At 45.9% G+C, this 27,406-nt stretch overlaps 1 protein-coding gene across 1 annotated transcript; it reads right to left on the reverse strand.

The window, feature by feature from the left end:
• Positions 1–3,861: 3,861 nt before the first annotated feature.
• Positions 3,862–16,148, reverse strand: LOC136542646 (U-box domain-containing protein 57-like). The gene is made up of 13 exons (XM_066535176.1): positions 16,028–16,148; positions 15,734–15,856; positions 12,455–12,577; positions 7,115–7,171; positions 6,902–6,916; positions 6,699–6,790; positions 6,494–6,602; positions 6,322–6,390; positions 6,146–6,244; positions 5,856–5,943; positions 5,507–5,762; positions 4,723–5,458; positions 3,862–4,531 (listed from the first exon to the last, which is right to left on the reverse strand). The coding sequence occupies exons 1-13, from the start codon at positions 16,049–16,051 to the stop codon at positions 4,322–4,324; spliced, it is 2,001 nt and encodes a 666-aa protein (XP_066391273.1). The 5' UTR covers positions 16,052–16,148; the 3' UTR covers positions 3,862–4,321.
• Between the last annotated feature and the right edge of the window lie 11,258 nt (positions 16,149–27,406).

Below are 27,406 nucleotides of genomic sequence, written 5' to 3' on the forward strand. Positions count from 1 at the left end.
TAACAAGTTCAATCCGTAGTCTTTTTTGCTCAACCCGGCTCTCTATAGTATCGGCACTACTCTTTTTAGCATAGTATTTCTCCATTCTAAGGTATGAAATGTTGCAATTGCAAACTAAGACTCAAATACTCAATGACAGTCCTGCTCAATGAAATGAAATATTCATTACTTTGCAATGTAAAAGGTAGCAATCATGGAGCAATTTCAAAAGAAATGGCATCTGTCATTTGACCTGCTGCAGTGGCGAAGCAATTTCAGTAGGGGGCCGGCGTGGGGGTGTGGGCGCGCCGCGCGCGGCTGGCGGGGCGGCGGGGGGTGAGCCAGTGAGGGGCTGACCGGCGAGGCGTGACCTGGCGCGCGGCCGTGGGTGGCGGCGCGTGGCCGGTGGGGATGCGCCGTGCGCGTGGCCGGCGAGGAGCCACGGACTTGGGGGCTTGGGGTGGTCAGGAGTCGGGACGGGAGGGCGAGGCTGAAGGCGGATGGGAAGGGAGGCGCCAGGGTGGAGGCGGATGGGAGCCGGCCGAGTGCGATTGTGCGAACGGGAGCCGGGCTAGGGCGACGACCAGTTGCTGGGCTGACTTCTCCTCGGGGTGGGCTAATGGGCCAGGCAACCTTTTTATGCCATTTTTATGAAGGAACTTCCCACTGCTCTTGGGCCTCGCCCTGGGCAGCCCGGGGCCCAAATCCGGCCCTGATAGCCAGTAGCTGACTCTATCATGGACGTGGTTAGGGCGCGACCCGTCACACAAATGGAAAGCCCCACCCCCACCCCCACGCGAGCAACCAGCGCCCAATCCCATGATTCCCACCCCCGCTCCTCCATTTTCAGCAGCGCCCAATCTCCATCTACTGCCAGCCGCCACCGCTTGCTCAAAATCTGCTAACTGAAAATAGAAACTGAAATTACTAACTGAAATTGCTAACTAGAAATAGAAACTGAAATTACTAACTGAAAATAGAAACTAAGAGCATCTCCAAGGGTTCCCTAAAATCCTCCTAATCCTTATTTTTTAGAAAGATGAGGAAAAAACCCTCTCCAACAACTTCTAATATTTACTCCTAATCTTTTAGGACTGGGAAATTCCTTTCCCTTCAGCGTAACTTTATGCGGATGAAGCCACGCGCGGAGACGCCGTTCCCGCGGAGTCCTTCTTCCCGCGCCTTTGTCTTCCATCGGAAGCCACCGAGATGGGCCACCTAGGGGTCGCCGTGCTGGAGGCCGCCGCAGGCTCGGGCGTGGCGGAGGTTGAGCGGAGGCCGTCGGTACGCGGGATCGTGTGTGGCGGAGCTCGAGAGGAGGCGGGTGCCGACGCCCACGGGCCGACAGGAGGAGGCGGCGCTCTGCCCGATCTGCCTGGAGCCTGGCCCCGCGCTTCGCGGACGTGCCGGTGTGCCTGCTCGCTAGCCGCCGTGACCCGCGAGCTCGATGGCCTGGGCGTCGACACCGACGCACTCCGCCTGCTGGCACACCGTCTTCGACAACCACCTCGGCGTCGTGGTATGCTCGCGGGCTTAATTGGGAAGCCTCAAAAGCCACTCCATTGACGTAGAATCGTAGATGATACCTGATCCGTAGCTTCTTGCTGCTATACATCGATGATACCTGATCCGTATCATACACCACATTGCTGCTATACATCGATGATACCTGATCCGTATCATACACCACATTTCCACGCCTTGTTTCCAGCGTGGAGTTGATGACGATGGAGCCGTCGCAGCCCCGGACGAAGCAGAAGTGCCACCAAGGCGACGATGAGCGCCTGCTTGCTTGCGTGCAGGCTGGTGGTTGCCTGCTTGCCTGGTTGCTACCCGCCTGCTTGCTTGCATGGTACTGTATACATGCTCTGTTTGCTTGCCTGGTGGCCGGCCGCTGTTGCCTGCTTGCCTGGTTGTCGACCTGGTTGTCGACTGCTGGGCTAGGGCAACATGATGGATGCAGGCGGCGGCGGCGTGGATACGCGCGGCGATGAAGAGGTTCGCGTGGAAAAAAAGAAAACTGTAGAAAAAAAACGTCAAATGGGACCAGCATTTGATTTTTTAGAAGTTAAATATTATGAACTATTGAAGATGAACTTTTTTTCTCCTAAAACATTTTTAGAAGTTGGCAAACATAGACTTTTTAGAAGGAATATTTAGGGAACTCTTAGAGATGCTCTAAGGCCCTGTTTGGTTCCGAGCTCCTAAAAATTTTAGGCAGCCTTCTAAAACATCCTAAAAGAGTGCTTGATTCCACCTCCTAAAATTGACTAAAAACAATAAATGCACTGGTAAAAAGACCATGCAACCCTCCTCCTTACCCTTCCTCCTTCTCTGCATGCGTCTGGTACTTTTATCACCTACATGACGTGAGGGGTAGTGGGGGTCCAGGATGAACTTTAGGAGCTTTTAAAAGAGGTGGAGCTCCTAAAGTTTTTGGACCCTTCTAAATTTTTTATGAGCTTTTAGGAGAGGGTATTTGGTTCTTTAGGCAGAATTTAGGTAGATTTTAGCTCCTAAAGTTTTTAATAGGAGGAACCAAAACAAGGTCTAGAATGACAAACTGAACTAGCTGATTGTCTGCGACGGGACTGGATGGCCGGCAGACTACAAACAGCTACTCGACGGCCCTGACCCTGCGCTAACCGCAACGCCGCACCCTCCCACGCGCGTCACAGCCTACCCCAGCCGCAGTCGGTGTCGAGGAAGCAGGTGTGTGCAGTAGGCGCAGGCAGGGGCAGCAGCGGCAGGCGGCAACGACGGAGGCGGCGTGGCGTGGTATCTCTGGCGGGACTATCAGCGAGACAGGAGCGAGGGAGATTCATAGACGGCGAGGCGTACGAACTGACCTGCGACCACCACTCGCCGCGCTGCTGTCGCGCCACCACCCATCAGCTGAGCGCCGCCGGCCATTTGCCATATCCAACCGAGAGAAGAAAATTGAACCTTCTTTTTTTGGGGATTTCTAATTATTTGCCATCGATATGGTGACTGTCTATCTGATTGTCAGCTTTATCGTGCCAAATATAAATTTGTCCTAGAAAACAGTAACTCAGCTATAATTTTACCACTTTTGTTGAGGTGGCACGCCATTTTCTTTGACTACTATGTGAAACAAACAAATTAAACAATTCGTCTACAAAAAATAATAAAGGATAGTGTATCATAGATTATCTACAAAACATGCAAAAACATGAAGGCAACTAAACTACACTACCTGCAATACATAATCTATATCTAAACATATAAAGGACATGCAACTATTGTATGCGTACACATTACGGGAAAAGCCTAAATACCATTGTAGCAAAGGCTAAGATCTATCCGATCTTTTTGTTCTATTGCTTAGAACAACTCCACCAGATTAAGAAAGTGATCTCTTTCCGTATATTATTGTAAAAAGAGGTCTGAGAGGCAAAAAAAATAGCACTGACAGATCCCCTTTTCTATCTTGTTTCTCTAAAAAAATCAGATCCTCTCTCAGACCCTCAAAGAAATGAGAGAGCAATCCATCCCTTTTTTCCTTTCTATCCCACGCCGAGCCACACAACACGATACGCGATTCTCATCGCAGCCACCACGCTTCGTCTTCCATTCCAGGCTACCCGCTACCGTGCACCGCTCCTCTAAGCGAGATGTCACCACGCTGTCGCTCCTCTAGGCAGGCCGCCATCGTGCACTGCTCCTCCGTGCCACCTGCCACCGTCGTTGCAGCGGAGGAAGGACAAGAGAGAAAAGACATGCGAATCCTATGTATAAAGGGGGTGGAGATTTCTCAATCTGTTGGAGCACATCTTCCGCATAGCTTGTATTAGTTTTTCAGTCTCCTTTTAACCTGATATATGAGACTGAGTTTTCTCAATCTAGTAGAGTTGCTCTTAGAAATTCAAAACCATTGCATAACCTTAGGCGAGCGAGTTCAACTATTAAACTACCAAATACAACCTTGCTCAATCACAGCACCACAAGGGGAGTCCAAAATCGCCGGATTTCAGCCGATGGCAACAGCAGGCAAAGCTTGGTGGAACCCAAAGCGCTTCCATGCTGGCAGGCTGCACTAGGGTGGCACCCTTGCCGTGCCAGTGCATGTGGCACAGCGGCCACACCACAAGGGGAGTCCAAAGTTACAAGAGTTTAGTATTAAGATATTGATTACAAAAGGTTATAAAAAATCCTAGAATGTCATCCATGATTCAACACACGTCTACTGACTTTGTTATGTTGCTTGCAGATGGCTACCACTGCAAGGGTACAGATTTTTCTTGGCATCCAAAATCCGCTGGATTGAATTAACATAGTCAAGCTATGCACCTAAACGCAGCAAGTTCTATGGCAGAGTACCTTAGGGGTCCAGATTCTGTCCTTGTTGCCGCTGAAACTCAAGGTACTCTTGGATGCAAGACCGAAGGGCATGATTAGGGATGATATCTCGATTTGGAAGGGCGAGATTCGTCATCGGAGACCTACTGTTCCCACGATCAAGCCATTGCCTTATGGCTCCTGATTCATAGGTGAATCCATCAAATGCCACTTGAGGATCCTTCATGATCTCCTGAAAAATGCAAATGACCACTTCGTAAATGCACTTCAGTCTATTCAGAACTCTATGCAGGATTCTTAAGAAGAAGAAAAACACTGAACAGTCCAGGGGAAAGGGATTTCTTTGCATGGTGTAGAAAATAATTTCTCAGTAACTACCATTTGTCCCAACTGGTCTAATAAAGTGCTGGCAGAGTTAATTACCATGCGAATTGGACAGAAGAAGTGAGCCGGTGCAGAGCTTCCTCCAGAGGCTGATTGGAAGTAAGCCACAAGAGGCCTCGTGGCCATGGGCTCAATGACTTTCCAAACCTGTGTTAACAGATCAGGACGTTTCTCTGGTGTCATTTCCACGCAGCTCAGACCGAGGACTGCTAACTGCTTGGCCTGCGTGTAGGGCCAGTCCCCAGCTGATTTATCTATCATCAGATGCAAGCTGTCACTCTCCAGAGCTGACGCCACTTTCTTTGCTATAGACAGTGGAGACATTCCAGTCAAGAGACGCAGAATAATGACACCCAGTGAGTAGATATCAGATTGTGGCGTGAGCTCCCCCGTGGTGAGAAATTCCGGGTCCATGTATGGCAGCCTCACATTGAGGTTTGGTGGGAACGCTCCAGGCGCAAGAAACAGGTTGGACATACCAAAGTTGCAAAGCTTGCTTCTGTAATTGGCATCAATGAGGATGTTGCAAGGCCGGAAATCGCCATGGACCAAAGCACTGGGTTTATTTGCATGAAGGAATAGCAGCGTGCAGCAAACGTCACCAATGATTTGTGTACGTTTGCACCATGGCAGAGGTGGGGAGTTATTTGAGCTAACAATGCAGTCTTCAAGATTTCCATTCGGTAACCACTCGTATACTAGAGCAGAGGCTTCTGAGCATATTCCAATAATGGTGACTATGTTTGGATGTCTACATTTTTTTAAGAATAGAAACCTGCAATAACCAAGCATTAGAGAAAGGACTCATCTAAAGACAACAAACACACTCAGCAGACCTACCTCCTGTTGAAATAAGCTTTGGGAACATGATAGCTTGATTGCCACCATGGTCTTATGTACTATGCCTTTGTATACGCGCCCATATTCGGTGTCTCCAACCTTGCACACATCACTGAAATTCTCTGTCGCTTGTTCCAAATCCTCAAGGGAGAACTCGAGAATAATATGCCTGTTCTGATCACGTAACTCATCGACCTGTCGCAGTGCATTATCTCGTTCCTGTTTCAACTCATCACATTCTGCGTTACATAAATGGAAGTTATATGTTGCTGCTGCAAGTTTCTCTTCTAAATGCATATGAACCAAGATATGTTCTTGTGATATTGATCTACCTTTTTTTGCGTCCTTTTCACGACAAACCTGATTTTTTAACATAGCAGCAACCTCCTCTTCTAGAGCCTGTATCCTTATTTGTGGATCCTACATGTAATTATGGGAGTCATATTTATTCAAACCATTACAGCAGACAATGTCAAAGAAAAACACAACCATCTGGGCTCCCTCTGTAGTCTGTACAACCAAAGAAGGAAAGATCTAATGGTAAAGGAAGCATATAAGGGAGAACAAGATCTTGCCACACTAGGCAACAAACTGAAGATCAAGTTTTAGATAGAACAGGCACCTTCTGACCAAGAACATGCTTGAAGAACAATTCAACATTAGGATATTTGTCCTCTGAGTTGGCTGTTTTCTGGTAGCAAATAATGTCCCCATTTTCAATCTGAAAAGAGGGGGGGGGGGGGGGGTATATAAGGACACAAACAAATAGAAATGAGATGACAAGTACTATAAACAAACCTGACTATATGCAAAGGTACCATTAATGTCAATCCTCTCACACATCAACGTCGGTTCGAATTTTATTTCCTGCATGTTCAAGTGAGAAATCATTAAATATGATCGAGAATTACAACAAGACCATGTCAATTAGGATTAGGTTTATCTACTTTACAAAGGTATAAAACCAAACCTCATACAATTCAATTTCTTCGTATGCATGAAAACCAGCTAGAGTTCTTAGCTTTGGAAGAATACATGAAGGCCTTGACGAAGCTGTGACAAAGAGTGTGCCGACATATCTATTTTTCACATTCAAAACAATCAAATTGAGTGAAAGTTCTTAAGATTACCAAAGTAGGAAAAAAGAGAGGGGGCAGTCAATAAACCGCACTGACCGTAGCTGTCTTTGACCTGGGTCATACAGCTTTAGGAACACCAATATGTCGTCTTTGCTAATCATATTGCGCACACGAAGAGGATGAAGCACCTACAGTGAGCGCATATTAAGGAAAATTCAGTAAGCAGTAACTCATTGGATGGAGTGGGAAGCATTCTTTTAAAGAATCTTGATGTAACTCCCCGGGGGTCCAAAATTCACCAAAATACAGCCATCCTGCAGGACAGAAGAGCTAACCCAGAGTTACTATGTTTGAACCCTGTAGCATTTTTCTGCTAGTGCTGAACACTTCTTGGCCCATGTGTATAGCAGTGACCTGTAGGTATCTTGCTTCAGGGCTGGGCTTTAGCAAAACTTTTATCCTGGGATGCTACATAATGTATGAGAAAATATTTTTTGAAGTTAAAGTCTAACCTCCAAAAACAGATGCAGCTCACAAGCATTAGATTCTTCCGATGACTCCATTCCTACCTACAAAAGTGAATTTTCATAATCAATCTTTCATGAACGAAACAGATTATATAAATAGGTAACAACAAAAGGAAGCAAACAAAAAGGGCATGCATTGCCATCAAAATAAACCATATAAGGAACATATTAAACAAAGCTGGCATCTGACTACCAAGCTAACAAAACAGAAATTTCCATTCAAGAGTTGCTATGACCCAGTGCCAGGGAAAGAGTGGATGCACATGAGATGCAGCAGCAGGTGGCCACAAGGATTAATAAGACTAATTAGTTAGATTATCTATTGTTGTGATATTGCAATTTGCAACAGAACATAAACCCAAGGCTGTAGCTTCCCTGGTGGTAAGAGGTAAATTTGAATTCCACCTCAGTTGAATTAGAGACAGGCCTGAGGAGACAGGATGAGAGTTAAGCTTGAGTGCTGCTCTATGTATCTAGTTAAACTCTTAGCTATTTACTGTTTTCTGTCAAACTGTTTTCAGCTGCTGCAAGCCTAGTACTTAGAATATGCTCAGCATCCACTTTAATGGTTAGAATATGTTGTAGCAGGTAAGGTGTTTTTTCCTTGTAAACCAAGTTTGTTTTTCCCTATATAATGGAATAAGCGGCCTATGGCCAAGCTGCCCTCTGGCAGTTCGAAATCAGAGTTCCACTTTGTGTTACCTGGCCAACAATTGGTATCTAGACTCTAGAGCATAGGTTATCTTGAGAGTTGAGAGCCACCATGTCCAAATCTAACCACTCTAGTTTCTCTGGAGGATCTGCCGGCGCCAGAGCCCGCGCCGCCGCAGCCACCGGCACGGTTGTGCCAGATGCCGCTGCGGAGGCCACAGCAGCGTGTGTGGCTGAGACGGCCAGGCAGCCGCAGCCCAGGCTGCAGTGGCTGCTGCCGAGGCTCTGCGCGCGGAGATGGAGCAGCTGCCACCGCGTCGCGAGTCGCCATCACCTAAGCGACGTCGCGAGCGCCGTGGCCGATCACCGGTCGTGCATACTGTCTACAAGGATTCGGGAGCGGGGACGCCGTGGCCGATGCTCACCAAGACGAACTACCACGAGTGATCTCTGCTGATGAAGGTCAAGATGCAGGCCCTGGGATGCAGTCGAGGACGGCGTCGTCGATTTCCACAACGACCGGCGAGCACTCGAGGCTATCCTCACCGCCATTCCTCCAGAGCTGGGAGCTACCCTTGCCGACAAGGCCTCCGCCAAGCATGCGTGGGACTCCATCGCTGCGGCACGCGTCGGCGTTGATTGTGTCCGCCGGGGGACGTTGTAGCGGCTCCACCAAGGCTGGGATCACCCGACTTTCCACCCTGGTGAGGAAGTCGATGACTTTGCCCTTCGTCTTTCGGATGTAGCAGATGACCCGCCATGGCGATGACGACCTCACAGAGGCGCGGGCGGTGGAGAAGCTCCTGCGCGTTGTCACGACGAAGTACTCCCAGATCGCGCTGGCGATGGAGACGCTCCTCGACTTTGAGGATCTCACCATCGAGGAGGTGACAGGGAGGCTGAAGGGGGTGGATGATCGCGAGGAGGCGCCTCCCACCGAGCCGGTCACCATCGGCGGCAAGCTGCTGTACACCAAGGAGCAGTGGCTCGCTCGGCAGAAGGAGAAGGGGGAAGGCACCAACACGTCCAAGGAGCGTCACCGGCGTCCGCACAGCGGCAAGAAGGGCAAGCCCAAGGGCGATCGCGCTGGTGACCGTGACGGTGGCGGTTAAGGAATCAAGGCAGGTGTTGCCGGCGGCGAACGCAAGGCAGCCCGCGACGACATCTGCCTCAACTGCGGCGGAACGGGCCACTGGGCCAAGGAGTGCCGCCAGCCTCGACGCGAGCACGGTGGTGCAGCGCACATGGCGCAAGCAGAGGAGTTGTTCCTGGCTCACAGCTTCCTAGAGCTAGAGACAGGAGAGAGCAGAGGAAAGGCACAAACTTCAACCTTCTGCACCGTGCCCGCAGCCGCCAACCTCCACTTCAACGAATCGCGAGCCCGAGCCTTCCTCGGTACCGGCACCGGCGAGAAGCTCGACGACTGGTACCTTGATAGCAGCGCCACCCACCACATGACCGGCTGCCATGAGCTCTTCTTCGACATCGACTTCAATGTACGTGGCTCGGTCACGTTCGGCGATTCCTCAAGGGTGGAGATACAAGGCGTCGGCTCGATCGTGTTCGCGGGCAAGACTTGCGAGCACCGGTTGTTGCACGGTGTCTACTTCATCACGGCGCTGCGCAACTCGATCATGAGTCTCGAGCAGCTGGACGAGGGCGGATCAGAGGCGAAGATCGACATGGGCATCCTTTAGATTTGGGATCGGCGTGGTCGCTTCTCGTCAAGGTCCGCCGCAGTCCGAACCGCCTCTATGTCCTCCATCTTGAGGTGGCTCGGCCACTTTGCCTCGCCGCACGCGGAGACTATGAAGCGTGGCGCTGGCACGAAACGGTTCTGCCATCTCCACTTCGAGGTGCTGCACAAGCTGGGCAAGGGGGCTATGGCACGCGGGATGCCGGTGATCAACCACGTCGAGTAGCTCTGTGACACCTGCATCGCCACGAAGCAGAGGAGGCGCCCCTTCCCACGTCAAGCCCTGTACCGCACGTAGGAGCAACTCGAGCTTGTTCACGGCGACCTACGCGGGCCCGTGACGCCGGTGACTCCAGGCGGACGACGCTCCTTGTACTGGTGGACGACGCGTCCCGCTTCATGTGGGCGGTCCTTTTGCCGACCAAGGGAGCTGCTGAGCACGCCATCAAGCAAGTACAGGCAGCTACGGAGAAGGAGAGCGGTTGTAAGCTTCGAGTGCTGCGCACCGACAACAGCGGGGAATTCACTGCCGCAGAGTTCGGCGCCTACTACACCGATGAAGGCATTCAGTGCCACTTCTCCCCCCCCCCCTACTCGCCTTTAGCAGAACGTGGTGGTCGAGCGCCAGAATTAGACCGTGGTCGCAACGGCACGGGCGCTGCTGAAGCATAGAGGCATGCCAGCCGTGTATTGGGGGGAGGCAGTGATGACGGAAGTTCATCTACTTAATCGCTCACCGACCAAGAGCTTGCAAGGCAAGACCCCCTATTAGGCTTGGCATGGGCGCACACCGGTGGTCGGACATCTACGGACATTCAGCTGCATCGCCTACGTCAAGGAGCTGAACCAGCTAGGGAAGCTCGATGACCGTAGCAAGCTCGGCGTCTTCATCGGGTACGTAGAGGGGGCGCAGGCGTACCGCATCCTCGACTCGGTGACCTAGCGCGTGCATGTGGCGCGCGACGTCATCTTCGACGAAGGGCGCGGCTGGGATTAGACAAAGGTGGACCTCGGAGGCTCAGCATCGGCGGCGACTGACTTCGTCGTCGAGTATGCGTGGCCTGGAGGAGCAAGGGGAGCACAGAGTGCGCGTCCCAGCGGAACCTGGATCGTCCTCTCCGGCGTCGTCTTCATCACCAGCTCTGCTGCGCTCGCCGTCACCAAATCCGGGGGAGCCCGTAGGTTCATCGGCACTAGCGGCTACTCCACCAGCGCCATAGCCAGCCACTCCACCTGCGTCCCCGGCTGCTGCTTTCCCAGCTACGCTAGCTGCAACACCAGGACATGGCGGCAACCTCCGATCGAGTTCGCCACGCCGCTAAAGGATGACAAGGACCGTTCGGACGCCTACCACGACGACGAACCTCTCCTCTACCGCTACCACACGATCAGCCTCCACCAGCTCCAGCGCAGCGTGACTTCGATGTTCAGTTGCACCTGATGTTGCCGGCGAGCCTCCTACCTACGCCGAAGCTGAAGGCGATCCGGTGTGGCGCGTTGCAATGGAGCAGGAGCTCAAGTCCGTCGAGCAAAGCCGCACTTGGGAGCTGGTCAATCTATCCGACAGCCACTGCCCCATCACCCTGAAATGGGTGTTCAAGCTGAAGAAGGATGAGGCTGGGGCAGTGATCAAACACAAGGCACGACTAGTGGCGCACGGCTTCATCCAGCAAGAGGGGATCGACTACGACGACGCGTTTGCTTCGGTGGCGCGCATGGAGTCGGTCCGTGTCCTCCTCATGTTGGTGGCCAGGAGGGATGGCGCATCCACCACATGGATGTCAAGTCCGCCTTCCTCAACGGCGACCTAAGGAGGAGGTGTACGTGCGTCATCCACCAGGCTACGCTGTCGCCGGAGAAGAAGGCTAGGTGTACCGCTTGCGCAAGGCACTGTACGACCTGCGTCAGGCGCCGCGCGCCTGGAACACGAAGTTGGACGCCACGCTCAAGGACATGGGCTTCCAGCAGAGCGCGCACGAGGCGGCGGTGTACCGGTGGGCAGCGGGCGCTCTGTCCAACTCGTCAGCGTCTACGTCGATGACCTGATCATCACCGGCGCTAAAGAGGAGGTGGAGGCCTTCAAGGCACAAATGAAGGTGTTCGACATGAGTGACCTGGGCCTCCTCTGCTTCTACCTCAAAGTCGAAGTGCGCCAAGATGCCAGCAACATCACCATCCGCTAGACGCACTACACAGGAAACTGGACATGATAATGGGAGATTAGGCTGCATTGGGACCTCCATGGTGGAAAAACCACCATATAAAACTGACTTAGTGGAGAATTTGCACACGTGACACGTAGGGCCTCACATATCTTGTTTATGGTTCAGGTTACTAGAGGAACTGTCAAGCACATCAATCTTTTCCAAATATAGTTCCATACATGTGGGCACCCAATCCAACACATGTTCAGATCTCCATGATATTTTCTACCACTATGAAAGAACCTCTTCATTGTCTTGGACATAGTTGCGGGCCTCTTTGTCTACAGTAAAAAAATCAGGAACTATTAACAAAAACTAGATGGACATTCACCAGAAATTTTTTATAACATGCCAATCTTTTCTATACCAAATTTTGAATCCGTCGTGTAACAAACTCTAACCGGGTTGATCAATATGATATGAACAAAATGTGGGTCCCTTAACCAGGCGAGCAGGAGCACCATGTACTAGTAGTTATGACAAAGCTTTTAAACTTCTTTTACAAAAGCCTTAAACCTAACTTTTGACCAGTTGCAGAATATACCAGGACCCACAAGTAAGTATGGTTACTGGCGAGAATAACCAGTACACTGTAAGTAGAAATTCCCTTGGGTCTATTACTTTGTGACAATGCAGGCTCAACAAATCATTTGAATGAGGTGCTGGAGCAATGGAAGGAAGTCTTATTCTGACTCAAAAATATTAATTTATTATATTTATTAAAAGAACGACATAATTTATGCCAGAGAAAACAGACTTCAACCAGCAACATACAGATAGTTCCTCTTCATTGGGAGCTAAAGGCGTGCAAGGGCGGAATGTCCCATTTTGTTGTCGAACAAACAACCAGAGGCGTTGAGATTGAACTGGGATGCCAAATGCTTCAGCTAGTTGTTCCTGAGGAGCAAATCAAGCACTCAGTACTGTGGTTTTTTTTGAAAGGAAGTACTCTATCTATGAGCCACAAATAATGACAGAATCTAAGAATCATAAACATAATCAGACAGATTTATCTTTTTACAGCATATACAAGATAAACTGGAACACAAAATTAGGAGTGCATTTTTTAATCTTTGCTTGGGTCAAGTATTCATATGATGGAAAACAAACAATAATTTTCACAAATTTTAGTTAAAAAAATATAACTTCTGCAGACCAAAATATGGACCTAAGGTGACATATAAAGATCACATAATAGATCCACAATAAGGAGCATTATAAAGCGTAACAAAGAATTCCACTAAAGTATACCCAGCAAGCTCATGAGCATCAATCTCCTTTTTGTGTACAACAGCACAAGAAGTAAAAAATGGAACCATGAGCAATATGAAAAGATTTTAAAATTTCCATGATGTAATGTTGTGCGCGGTAGGATACTAGGATAAGTTAGTAAAGATGTAGATGACAACAGAAAGGTGTAACAAGCCCATTGCAATCTGGAAAGAATTGTATAAATTTCCACATAAGAAATATAAGATAATGAATTGAATTAAATTGCAAGAGATGTTTTGTGGCACAAGCATAGGCTTAAAACATACAGCTTTTTTTAAGCATACAGTTTCTTTTCTCGAACTTGAAACATACATTTTAGCATACAGTTTCTTTTCTCATTAGAGTATTTAAAAGGGCAGACCCAGTGCCGGAGGCTCCCACATGAGTGGGGTCTGGGGAAGGGAAAAACCGAGGCAAGCCTTCCCCCCACAAAATCTGCGGAGAGGCTGCTTCGAACCAACATGGTTAAATATGTTGTCCATATACCAGTACAACATTTTAGGTGAAAAAACTAACTAAATTTCAATTACAGAATCCCATCCTGTAGTCCAGGCAGTCTAATGAAATGAAGCTATGCATTAACATTAAATTATTTTCGGCTTGCAGAATTTATTTTTTTCTGCTGTGCTTGCAACAAACAAGGACCATAGGTAGGCAGATAGGTCAACACTTCAAGTACTTATCTAGGCGAATTATGTAAAATCAGATGATCACTATTGACAGTGATATCAGAAAAGCTATGTTGGTCTGATATAGGTTTAACTACCGCAAACATCAGCTTAACTTGTCAACTAGAGAAAAAATGAACATTAAAATTAGAACTAAAGAAACACTTCGATGTGAACTATAAATCAAGTACGCCACAAGATTCTCCTGAGGAAAAAAATAAATAATTTGACCAATAGCAGCTAGCATTATATAAGGACTACCCATATTTGCAAGCATGTAGCTCCAACCACACAAGGTGATAAGCATATGAATCAATTCACTAGTTTAGCATGCAAATAGAAAATAGAAAATACGAGTTAATACAATTGTCAGATATAAAACAACCAGTTGGTATTTTAATTCGTCCACATCTACAGGCAACAACAGCAACTTTGAAATATGAGGAACTTCTTTGGACTATAATATCACAATTTGCATAAAGCCGCAGAACCCAAACCATGTAAAGGGCCAAACAAACATGAATAATAGGTTGAAAAAAATATAAGCAGCATTGAGAGATGATTGGATGTGTGCCTTTAGGTAAATCTTGTTGCAGGCCACTCTTTTTATTTTGGAAGTGGGTTTATGTACATTTAGACCATGCTTAGTAAAGCTTGGTTTGTTGAATCGCATTATTAAAACAATGAGATCACTCATGGCATGTCACAACAGTAAAACAATACTACATTGGATGCCAGCAGCCTGGCACACCACATCATCTAGCACTAGCACAACACATGGCATATTGGCATGTGATATATCATGCCTATGTTGGCCCCTGAGGAGTCTGGGCACAGCCTGCCATATCCGTAATGTTTTAGCATCTCAAATTTTTAACAAATCTGCAGCAAGATATGGATCCATATTGAATACAGAATGAAATCTTACAGACTCAGTTGACAAAACTAGATGAGCAAACCAAAATTTAGGCTTCACTGAAAACACGCGCTGACCTTATAGTTCATTTAGACAAAAAAAGGAATAGTATAACTTGTCAACTTACAGGTGTTGCAGAACAGCAGAAATAATGTCCTCCCAAGTCACAAGATTAAGGCACTAAGAAGAGCAGCACTTATGAGTAAATTAGCAACTACTACATCACTATTTTGGTTTTTCAGGTTGCATAGCCAGATTGGCATATGGTCCCATGCTGTAAATTCCATTTTCTCCAGAGAGGAGTGTGATGCCCTTCTACAGAATTGATGGCCTATTCTTGGTTACTAATTTAGCAGTCAAACTACTTATGCAAAGTTACCTAATAGAGGACTAATCTAGGAATTGACCAGTGTCGATATGGCAGACTGTGCCTTCTATGGTTACCGATCATGAAACTTTTGAGTTGTTGTTGTTAGGACTTAGGATCACTATTTTCTACATACTATGTTTTTTTCCTTGGCACTATATTAATGATGATATTGGTCTGACAAACGAGTAGCATTGCATGATGAATATAAAGTACAAACAACCAAAGATTCGCAGCATGCCTAGTTCAGCTTAAATTTCATCTCCTAAACCAAAATATGTTTTAAGCTTAAGACCTAACCGTTGTGAGAGCACTTCTTTTGCATCTTAATCAGCAGTTACCTGCCTCAATGTTTTATACTGCTTATAACTGGGGGTTCGTTCCTACAATCCAGAATCTGCGCAGAGCAGTGCATGTTTTTCCAACTTAATAAAACGTAATAAAACGTAGTGTAATCTTATTAATTTTCTTTGTAACTTTCTTTGTTTCCTGATCCCTGTATTTGATACCTGTAACACTTAGTTTAGGCGCCGTTCGCTGGTCTGATTTTTTCAGACCAGCCGGCTGCTTCTCTCACAAATCACTGTGCATCTTTCAGCCGCTGCAGTATTTCTCTCGCATAACCAGCCAAGTTTCAGACCAGCCAGTTACCCCTCCTGTTTTCCCTAAAAAAAAAACTTAATAAAACGTAGGTAAGCAAGCAGAGGGCTTCCCGAAGAAGAAACTCCTAAAATAGAAAATCTAAAAGCCTAGCTAGTAGCAACCAAAATTGGAGGCTAAGTTCTCAGTCTCCGTCACCAGCACAGCTGTACAAGTATACAGGACGATACCTTGAAACGGCAGAGGGGCGTGTCTACCCCGACCAGGAAAGCCGGGACCCTGCTGAAATCGGCGAGATCAAAGTAGTGGCCATCATGCCCAATCTGCGAGCGCAAATCTTCTTCTCTCACCACCTGAGCAAGCCAAAAGTTGAATTGAGCGAAACCCGCGTTACGCAATGCTTTTTATGTCTCAAATAACCCGACATCCCAATCGATTTGCCTCAGTTCTTGTGCCGAACCAAGGCAGGAGCGAAGAAAACAGTAAGTCCATGGGAGATAAGAAAGAGGCGGGGATCGGCAAACCTTGACTGTGCAAAGGCGCGGCATGGTGGCGGCGAGGAGGGGACGACGACGATGGCCGCCGACGCCTGCTCGGTGTGGAATTCGCGTCTACCACCCGCGGAAGTCGTGTGTAGCTGCAACATAGGACAAGGACCTTTTGGCATTAGGAAATGGCCAAATGGGGTTTGGGGTTTCAAAATCCTAGGACTTTTTTTTAGAAAAAAAATCCTAGGACTTAGTATTAAGCCAATCTTAACAGAAAGTTCTGTTTGCTTCTTTTCAAGATTGCCACGTCAACAAAAAGGTTTAAGTTGATGAATAGAACCATCTCTTACAAGTTACAATATATATATATATATATATGTTATCTATATCCATATATATTTATAATCCTAAACCCCACTAGAGTTCTATATAATCTTTATGATTCTAAACTTCGCTAGAGTTCTATCTTGATACACAAGTTGCCCACCTCAACAGTTCACTATCAAATGCAGCTATTATCCACTAGCATCTGCAACTACGAGTGAGACACTATCCAACATGTATTTAGTTGTCCACCTCAACTTGTCATGACATCCCTTAACATTAATTTATAATAGTTTATCTATTCATATAAGGAATTATATATAGCATAATTTTATTTCATATCATTCAATTTTAACAGCAACATGTAGGTTATACTTCTAGTTTTATATTATTTCACAAGAATACATGGAATTGGACATAATCGAATAAGAATGAAATACTCTAGGCCTTAATGTAAGGTTCCATTAAGGGCCTATTTGGAGGTGCTCCGTGTCGCTTCGGCTTCGCAACTGTAGAGCCGCCAGAGCTCCAACAAGCTTCTTCATTTTCTTCGGTTTTTTGGCTCATAAACAGTGAGTTATGTGGCAGAATAGTGCGGAGTAACCAAGCATAAGGAACTAGAGGGCCTGGAAGCTGTGTGGGGCACTGAGTCTTAACAGCGTTGTATAGTTGTGCCTTTAAGACTTGTTTGAAACGCAGAAATTTCATATTGATTTAATTTCACACTAAAAATATATGAACATGATTTTTTTCCTCATGTTCCAAACAAATCTTTAGCCTTCATCAGCACAAGCTGCTTCGGACAATAAGGGCACCTCTAAGAGTAAAAAATCTTCCTATGGCTAAGATTCCAGCAGCAACACTGTATGAGACATGGTCTGGATACGCATGGGCTCGTGCCTCTTTCCGTGACCAGGCCGGCTCGCTTGAACTTATCAGCCGGCTTATCAGCTAGAATCTACAGTATTTTTCTCTCATAATAAAACAGCTTCAGCCGGTTTTAATACTAGCCGAACAGGCCCAAAAGAGATGACCAACCACATCATCATTCAATTGTTCCTTCACTTCTCAATTCTGTCATATATATAATCCTGGGTACATTTTAATTAGGAGCCCATTTTGTATTCTAAAATCAAATAAATCTTAAGACCTATTTAAGTGTGTTAAGTTCAGTCTTATATGGAACTCTAGCCGTCTGACGGACTTATGGACACAACTACGAGAACTGTGTATTGGCAATAGCAGGAGGATATTTTTTTAATTTTAACATTTTTTGGAAACTAATTTTAAATCTAATATGGTCGGGTTTTTTAAAAAAAAACTAACACTTTTGGCCGCGCCTATTGCCCTGGCGCGGTCAAATGCCTGTGCCGCGCCATGCATGGTGGCGTGGCAGAGGGCTGACGTGGCGGCGACCGGAATCGCTGACAGCTAACGGGGCAGCGCCTGCCGCGCCACCGATCTTGGCGCGGCACTGCCGCGCCCTGATCCGTGGCGCGGCAGAGCCGAATAAAACCGACCACTGCGGCCCGCGTCCGCCGGTGGCCGAGCAGCCGCCGTTGCCCGAGCAGCGTAGCAAGGCCGCTCGGCCGCCGCGCCCGCGTCCGCCCGCGCCAGCCCGCCGCCGAGCACGTCGGCCGCCGCGGCCGCGTCCACCCGCGCCAGCCAGCCCCCCGCCGAGCACGGCACGGCCGCTGGCCGCCCGGTGCGGCCGCCGAGCCCGCACGCCGACGCGCCACCCCCTCCGGCCACGCACGGCGGCTGCCCGCCGAGGACTGCGCCCGCGCCTCCCGGCCCGGTCTAGCGCGCTGCAGCGAGGTACTCCCCTAATAAAGTTAGTAAAATTATTAAAGTATAGTTAGTATAGTTAGTAAAGTTAGTTCGTTTAGTTAATATAGGTAATATAGTAAGTTAGTATATGTAGTAAAGTTAGGTAGTTTAGTTAGTACAGTTATTGAGTCTAGTTATACATTAGATTTAGTCTAATTAGTTATTGTAGTTAGCCTTGTATAGATGTTAATATTAGATTAGTTAGTATAGTTATAGTTAGAATATGTATTAATATTACTATAGACATTACGTACGACGATTTCGACGATTTGATGAAGTTTCTTGAAATGCTTTTACAGATGAATTGTTGTGTTAGAGTTTTGTATGGAGGAAGTGTTAGGAGAGAAGATGGTATATTTGAGGATATGGAAGAAGAATTGGAATGGTTTGATGAACCTCCTAGCTTCAATGACCTTTGTGTTCGTTTGAATGCAAAGTTTGATGGTGATTTCACACTGAAGGAGAGGTTTGATACTGGGAAGACTAGGGCACACTATGTCCTCATGCTCTTGCGCGACCCTGCTCACTGGTCCCGCTACACTAGGGTTCTCTAAGGTTCCAATGTGCCCATGGCTGAGGTGGTGGTGGAGAATGGGTACAGGATGCAGGGTGTTCAGGATGGCCCGTCCATTGACGGTGTTGGAGGCAATGAGTAAGAATTGGGGGTCAAAGGGGAAGCAACTCAGGGTAATATGGATTTGGATGGTCAGTTGACACAGGAGCAGTTTCATTCAACCATAGTAGGTTGTATAAGCAATGACTTCGATGTGAATGATTTCGAACGGGAAGAGGAGGAGCAGGAGGAGGAGGACAGGATCAGTGATGTAGTTAGCAGTGATTCAGATGATTCTGATGATGACCAAGGAGGTACAGATGTTATACTAACACCGGCTGATGCCATTCCAATACCGGTTCATACTATGCCATTACCAGTATCAACTGAGGTTTTGCATGGTGTCCAGGCTTAGGGTAGACTAGTCACAGATTTAGCTACAGATGATACCCCCTATGATTCATGGGCCAGAATTAGCGAAGCGCAGTAGTATGTTCCACCACCACCTTGCACAGCGACTGAGCTTGAGCAACTAAGGTCCAAGAACATACCTATTATGGGCGTTCCGAACTATAAGGATGTCAGCATGACAGATATGGCAGTTTGTGACACCGGTCTTCAGATGTGTAGGAATTCATTATATAACCATGAGAAAGAAACCCTTAGGAAGGGAATGATATTCAACGCAATGTCAGAGATGAAACTCTTCCTTCAGGACTATGCTGTGTACCACCATAGGCCGTACACCGTCACTCATTCGGACTAGGAGTTGAGGTACCACGTGATATGCAAAAACGGTTATATGTGGAGGTTAAATGCATAAAAGAGACAGAGTGATGGCAAGTGGAGGATAACTAAAGTTGTCGAACCCCACACTTGCCTAGACAATAGGGGGAAGGAAAATCATCAACAACTCACTACACGTTACCTTGCTCGTCGTATATTAGGGCTTGTTGATGATAATAACGATATCTCGGTGTATTCTTTACAACAGTCCATATCTGAATTCGTTAGGTACGATGTGACATACTGAAAGTGCATTTGCCCCCTAAGTGGGTTTTGGTGTATTGATGACATCCAAATTAGGGACTAATGTGATCTTAATGAGATATGTTGCAGCTATTAGTCCCATGAAAGATTCAAAGAGTTGATAAAGATGAAATGGCATCCCTCAATTCTTGAAGTTGTAAAGGCGGACGAACTCAAAACGATCTCCAAAGGTTTTAATTTTGTTTTTGAGTTTAGGATCCGCCGCACTATAAAGAGGGATGCAAGTTTAGTTGGTCATAGGAAGATAGAGTGCTCAACCATTTAAATAAAATCAAAAGAACGTCACTCTAGCACTTCACGAGCACATAGAATAATTTTTTGTGACTTTCGGTGTCGGAAGTCCCGATGTAAGTCGGAACTCCCGACAGTCAGAAGTCCCGACCTAAGCCAGGAGTCCCGGCACCTGTGCTTCTGACTGCTCGCTGTCTGTGCACGTCGGAAGTCCCGACGTTCACCGGGAGTTCCGACCGTCGGAAGTCCCGACGTTCGCCGGGAGTTCTGACACTGACCTGACCCAAGCCGGGAGTCCCGGCATCAGCGGTGCTGGCTGTTTGTTTAACTGTGCACGTCGGAAGTCCCGACGAACGTTGGGAGTTCCGACCATCGGAAGTCCCGACGTTTGCTGGGAGTTCCGACACTGACTTTCACCCGTGGACTTCTAACCCATTGGGAACAGTATTTTCTGCTAACGTCGGAAGTCCCGGAATCTGCGTCGGGACTTCCGACGTAGATCTGAACGGTTGGATTTTCACTTGGAGTATAAATACTCCTCTCTTCACTTCTAACCGTTACAGACTCATTTCACAGTTGACTCACTTCGTGCTGAACAGCTCCCAATCAACTAAAGCACCCCTCTCCTTCCTCCTTTGCTCAAATCTTCGATTCCCTTAGTTTTTGAGTGAAAGGAGAGTGGATTAAGTGAGAGCATCACTTTGGAAAGCTTGAGCACTTGATTTCTTCGTCAAGCCGGTTGTCTTTGCGTCTATTACTCTTGGGGCTTTGCCCCTAGCCAGCTAGGCATTGCCCAAGAGCTTCCATCTTATGGAAGAGCCTTGGGAAGTTTGTATCACCCTTCGATTTCTTAGTGGAAAGCTCAAGTGACCTTTGTGGTCGCTTTGAGAGAGGCAAGGAGGTGGAAAAGACTTCGACCTTAGTGGTCACCTCAACAACGAGGACGTAGGAGCTCCTTTGTGGGGTTGCCGAACCTCGGGATAAATCCTTGTGTCCCGCGTGCTTGTTGTTGTTGTGATTGCTTGAGATTACTTGTATGTGTTTGTCTCTGTCTCCAAAATCTCCATTTTAGGGTTTGGACTCGATCTACAGTTTGGAGGCATTACAGCGTCAAGGGAGTGACCCAATATGTTCACCAAACCACTAGGAAGTGAGGTTGTAAGATTATTTATCCGCAAAGTTAAATTTGGCACTACTTTTGTAGTTCACTTAGGCGTCGGGACTGCTGATGTTTGCGTCGGAACTTCTGACAACGTCAGGAGTTCCGACCCAAACGTCAGGACTTCCGACAGTGGCTGACAGATTTGAACTTAGCATTTGCAGTAAATTTTTAGATACGCCTATTCACCCCCCTCTAGGCATTGTTAGATCCTTTCAATTGGTATCAGAGCAAAGTCTTCTCTTTGCGTTTCACCATGTGAGAAGAAACAATGTCAGAGACCGACAAGATGCAAGCCGTTGCCGTTGAAATAGCCAAGAAAATAGCTGAAGAGTTGATGAGTGCTCAAGTCAAGCTCTTTCAAGATGAAATGAAAAAGATGCAAGAAGAGATGAGCAAGTTGAAGGACGAATTGAGCAAGAAGGTTGATGATGCAATAAGTGGCAAGAATGATATTAGTGATAAGAATGAAGCAAACAAAGATGCCGCTAGTGATATTGGAGCCGGTGAGCATGCTCATGGAAAAGGAATATATTCACACATGAGTTTTGACTATGGACAAATCATGAAAGGTTCAACACTACATACTCCGCCCGTCAATATTGGCAAGCCACCTCACTTTGATGGAACAAGATACACCGATTGGTCTTACAAGATGAAGATGCATCTAATAGCCGCAGGACTTTGGGAAGTTGTGGATGTTGGTGTGATAATTCCTACCGATGAAGATAGAGAGATAACTCCAGAAGAAGTGCACAACCTCCATCAAAATGCACAAGCCGTAGCATTGCTTGTGTCAAGCCTAGCTCCGGATGAGTTTAGAAAAGTGAATGGAATAGAAAGTGCAAAGCAAATTTGGGATACTTTGAAAGTATCATTTGAAGGAGATAAAAGTGTGAGAAAAGGCAACATAGAGTTACTTCATGGTGAATTGGAAAGATTTGTATTCTTGCAAAATGAAACAACACAATCCATGTTTGATAGGCTCATGGCATTGGTCAACTGTATAAGAGCTCTTGGTAGCAACGAATGGGATGACAACAAAGTTGCTAGAAAGATGTTGAGAACCTATAGAGCCAAGAACAACATGCTAGCGTCCGTGATCATGGAAAGGCCTGGTTATGATGAGATGACACCTCAAGAAGTTCTTTCAAAGCTCAAGCATCATGAGTGTCTAGATGAAGATGCAATCAATGCTCACAATCAAAATCCTAATGCAATGGGATTCAATAAGAGTGCCGCCCTTAAAGCAACTCAACAACATGAAGTTTCAAGTCAAGAAAAGAAGAAGAAAGTGAAGGATGACTCCTCAAGTGGAGAAGAAGATTCTAATGCGGAGGTTGCATTTGTGATTAGAAATCTTAGAAAGTTTATGAAGAAGACAAGCAACCGCAAGACCTATGGTGATGGTAAGAGAAGGTTCAAAAAGAGATTTTGCTATGGATGTGGTCAAGTTGGTCACTTCATAGCCGATTGTCCTAATGAGAAAAAGAAGCACAAGCATGACAAGGATAAAGATAAGAAGAACAAAGGCAAGAAGAGAGGTGAAGCTCATCTTGGGGAAGAATGGGAGTCAAGTGATAGCAACTCAAGTGATGATGAGAAGAAGAAGAAGGGAGCCACAAACATTGCCATCCACCACTCTTCTTCACCGACCATGATCTTTCCCGACTCAACTTCACCACCAAAACTCTTCTCCAACCTATCTTCACCACCGAGGCTCTTCTCCAACCTCATCGACAACGACTACTACACCCCAACTTGTCTCATGGCAAAAGGGGAGAAGGTACATACTACACCCGTTTCCTCTAGTGATGAGTATGATAGTTGTGATGATAACATAGAAGAAATTGAAGCAACCATGATAAAGGAATTTGGTAAAAAGGCCTTCACTAAAATAAAAATGCTAATGAAGAAATTAGAGAAGAGGGATAGATGCTTAGAGTTGCAAAGAGATATAATTACTCAAGAGAGAGAGAAAAACCTTGCACTTGAAGCATCTATCGCCGAGGAAAAGATGAAGGTTGAGAAGCTAACCGTTGAATTGTCTTTAGCCAATGACTCAATTGGGAAATTGACTAAGGAACATTCCTCGGTTAGTGATCAAATAGCTAGCCTTAAGAATGAAAAGAGTATAGCTAAAGAAAGCCTCATAAGCTTGGAAGAAAAATATCGAAATCTTGAGCTAAACTATAGTACTCTTTGGGCTAGCACTTCAACTTCTCCTAAGGCAACCGAAGTCTCTAATGTCTCCACTAGTGATGGTTGTAAAAGATGCTATAAAATTGATGTAAATGCATATGCAACTAACCTTGTTGAGTTAGAGAAGAAAAACAAGGAGATTCATAGGTTGGAGATGATATTGAAGAATGGGTGCAAGTGTCAAGAGCAATCTAACAAGACCATATACAAGTCATCAAGGCACCCATCAATCAAGGAAGGCATTGGCTACAATAGGTATGATGGAAAGGCCAATGGAAGGAATATGATAAATGGTGTGCCTTGTGTGAAGTTCAACAAGGGCATTGCTCTTGATGAGCTTATATGCAAGGCCAACAACAAGGTCTACATTCCAAAGATCCAACCTACAAATACCAAGACAATCAAGACAAAGCAATCCGATGTCCTCAAGCCACAAGCACCACTTCCACGGTGCTATGCTAGTGACTATATGTGTTGTTGGGGCAAGGATGGCAAGATTGTGGTTAAGTATGTTGGTGCCCAAAAGAGAAAGGAAATTATGAGGAGTGTTTGGATGCCCAAGTTTTATGTGACTAACCCCCTAGGACCCAAATCTTTTTGGGTACCTAAAACAAAAGCTTAATTTGTCTTTATAGAAATATTCCTCCGGTGGAACAAGTTGGGTGTTGGATAGTGGATGCACCAATCATATGACCGGAGAGAAGGACATGTTCACATCATTCCAACCAAGTCATGATCAAAGTGGAAATATTGTGTTTGGTGACAATGGAAAAGGTGAAGTACTCGGTTTGGGTAAAATTACAATATCAAATGATAATTCCATTTCCAATGTCTTACTTGTGAATTCGTTGAGATACAATTTGTTGTCCGTTTCACAACTTTGTGAGATGGGTTATAATTGTCTCTTTACGGATAAGGGTGTGAAAGTCTATAGAAGAGAGGATTCCTCTATTGCATTTACTGGTCATTTAAAGGGGAAACTCTATCTAGTTGATTTCACATCAAATAGAGTAAATCCTGAGACTTGTTTAATGGTAAAATCTAGCATGGGTTGGTTATGGCATCACCGACTTACCCATGTTGGGATGAGGAACTTGGCCAAACTTCAAAAAGGCGAACACATCATTGGACTAACAAATGTTTCTTTTGAGAAAGATAGGATTTGCAGCGCATGCCAAGCGAGAAAACAAGTTGGAGCTAAACATCCTGTCAAGAATGTTGTGACAACCAAAAGACCATTGGAGTTGCTTCACATGGACATATTTGGACCCGTCGCTTATATAAGCATTGGTGGTAACAAATATGGTTTTGTAATTGTTGATGATTATTCTCGTTTCACTTGGGTATTCTTTTTGCGTGAAAAGAGTGAAGTCCAAGGAATCTTCAAGAAGTTTGCAAAAAGAGCCCAAAATGAGTTTGATGTCAAAATCAAGAGAGTTAGAAGTGACAACGGGACGGAGTTCAAGAACACCAACATTAAAGAGTTTCTTGATGAAGAAGGAATCAAGCATGAGTTTTTAGTTCCATACACTCCACAACAAAATGGTGTTGTGGAGAGAAAGAACCGAACACTCATAGAAGCCGCAAGAGCAATGTTGGATGAGTACAAGACTCCAACCAACTATTGGGCGGAAGCGGTCAACACGGCATGTCATGCCATCAACCGCTTATATCTTCACAAGAAAAGAGAAAAGACCGCCTACGAACTTCTAACCGGTAAAAAGCCTAAGGTGCACTACTTTAGAGTTTTTGGATCCAAATGTTTCATACTTAACAAGAAATCCAAAAGTTCTAAGTTTGCACCAAAGGTTGATGAAGGTTTCATGCTTGGTTATAGTACTAACGAACATGGATATCGTGTTTTCAATAAAACCACCGGTTTGATTGAAATCGCGGTAGACGTGACTTTTGATGAAACTGATGGCTCTCAAAAAGAGCAAGTCAATGTTGAGAATGTAGGTAATGAGGAAGCCCCACATGAAGCAATCAAGAAGCTTGCTATTGGTGAAGTAAAGCCCGTTGAAGACAAAGATGAAGACCATGTTGTGCATGATGATCTTGATCCAACCATTCATCATGTTTCATCAAATGAACATGGTGAAGCTTCCGCAACAAGAGATAGTCAAGATGGGAGATCAAAAGAAGCACAAGGTCATTCTCATGAAGATGGTGTCAACAATGAGCGAGCTCAACCACAACTCAACAATGAAGAAAGTAGTGAGGTCAACCCTCCACAAGCTCATGATTGTGATCTTCCAATCGATCATGACCATGATGATGATGATGATGGCCCTATCCAAAGATCAACTCAAGTGCCACATCCTAGAGTGTATCAATCCATTCAACGGGATCATCCTGTTGATAACATATTGGGAAGCATTCGACGAGGGGTAACTACATGTTCCCGTTTAGCAAGTTTTTGTGAATATTACTCGTTTGTTTCTCCTTTGGAACCTTGTAGGGTGGAAAAGGCACTTGATGATCCAGGATTGGATGATAGCCATGCAAGAGGAGTTGAATAACTTCACTTGGAATGAAGTCTGGTCCTTGGTGGAAAGACCCAAGCAAAATGTGATTGGAACCAAGTGGGTTTTCCGCAACAAGCAAGATGAGCATGGCGTGGTAACAAGGAACAAGGCAAGGTTGGTGGCTCAAGGATTCACTCAAATTAAAGGCTTGGATTTTGGGGAGACCTATGCACCGGTGGCTAGGCTAGAATCAATTCGCATTCTACTTGCCTATGCCGCCCATCATGATTTTAAGTTATATCAAATGGACGTGAAGAGTGCATTTCTCAATGGCCCCCTATCCGAGTTGGTGTATGTAGAGCAACCACCGGGCTTTGAAGACCCCAAGTATCCAAACCACGTCTACAAGCTCGACAAGGCGCTCTATGGGCTCAAACAAGCCCCTAGAGCTTGGTATGATTGTTTAAAGGATTTCCTACTCAAACAAGGTTTTGAGATAGGAAAGGCCGATGCTACTTTATTTACTCGCAAAGTCAATAATGATATCTTTGTTTGCCAAATATATGTCGATGACATAATATTTGGTAGTACTAATGTGGTTTTTTGTGAGGAATTTAGTAGGATTATGATAAATATGTTCAAGATGTCCATGATGGGAGAGTTGAAGTTCTTTCTTGGATTTCAAATCAAGCAACCAAAGGATGGCACGTTCATAAGTCAAACCAAGTACACCAATGACATGTTGAACAAGTTTAACTTGGACAAGGCCAAGCCCATCAAGACACCTATGCCAACCAATGGACATCTTGATCTTGATCAAGGAGGAAAGGACGTCGATCAAAAGGTATATCGCTCCATGATTGGATCACTCCTTTACCTTTGTGCATCTAGGCCCGATATTATGCTTAGCGTGTGCATGTGTGCAAGATTTCAAGCTAATCCGAAAGAATGTCATTTGATGGCCGTTAAGAGAATTTTTCGGTATTCAGTGCACACTCCTAATCCTGGCTTGTGGTATCCTAAGGGCTCCACTTTTGAGTTACTTGGCTATTCCGATTCGGATTATGCCGGTTGCAAAGTAACCCAAAAGAGTACTACCGGAACTTGCCAATTTATTGGTCGTTCCTTGGTGTCATGGAGCTCTAAAAAGCAAAATTCTGTTGCTTTGTCCACCGCCGAAGCCGAGTATGTGGCGGCCGGCGCTTGTTGTGCCCAACTACTTTGGATGAAGCAAACACTAAAGGATTTTGGATGTGAGTTAACCTAGATTCCACTTTTGTGTGACAACGAGAGTGCCATTAAGTTGGCAAAAAAACCCACTTAGGGGGCAAATGCACTTTCAATCTCCCCCTTTTGGCACTTGTTGACAAAGGGGGAGTGTTAGGCTTTGATTTATTGTAATAAGTTAGTTGGTCTTTATGTTTTGGAACTTAAAAACCTTTAGCGTGTATGAACTATGTCGTGTGGTGGCAACCGTGTGATGGACAACTATCTATTTATATGTGTGTGATGGATGATTATAGGATAAGTAATGTTTTAATCTATCTTATTTGCTTGTGCTTATCTCTACTTGTCATGATGAATGCTTTTTGTATGGC

Source organism: Miscanthus floridulus, chromosome 1, assembly GCF_019320115.1.
Source record: "Miscanthus floridulus cultivar M001 chromosome 1, ASM1932011v1, whole genome shotgun sequence".
Lineage (NCBI taxonomy): Eukaryota > Viridiplantae > Streptophyta > Magnoliopsida > Poales > Poaceae > Miscanthus > Miscanthus floridulus.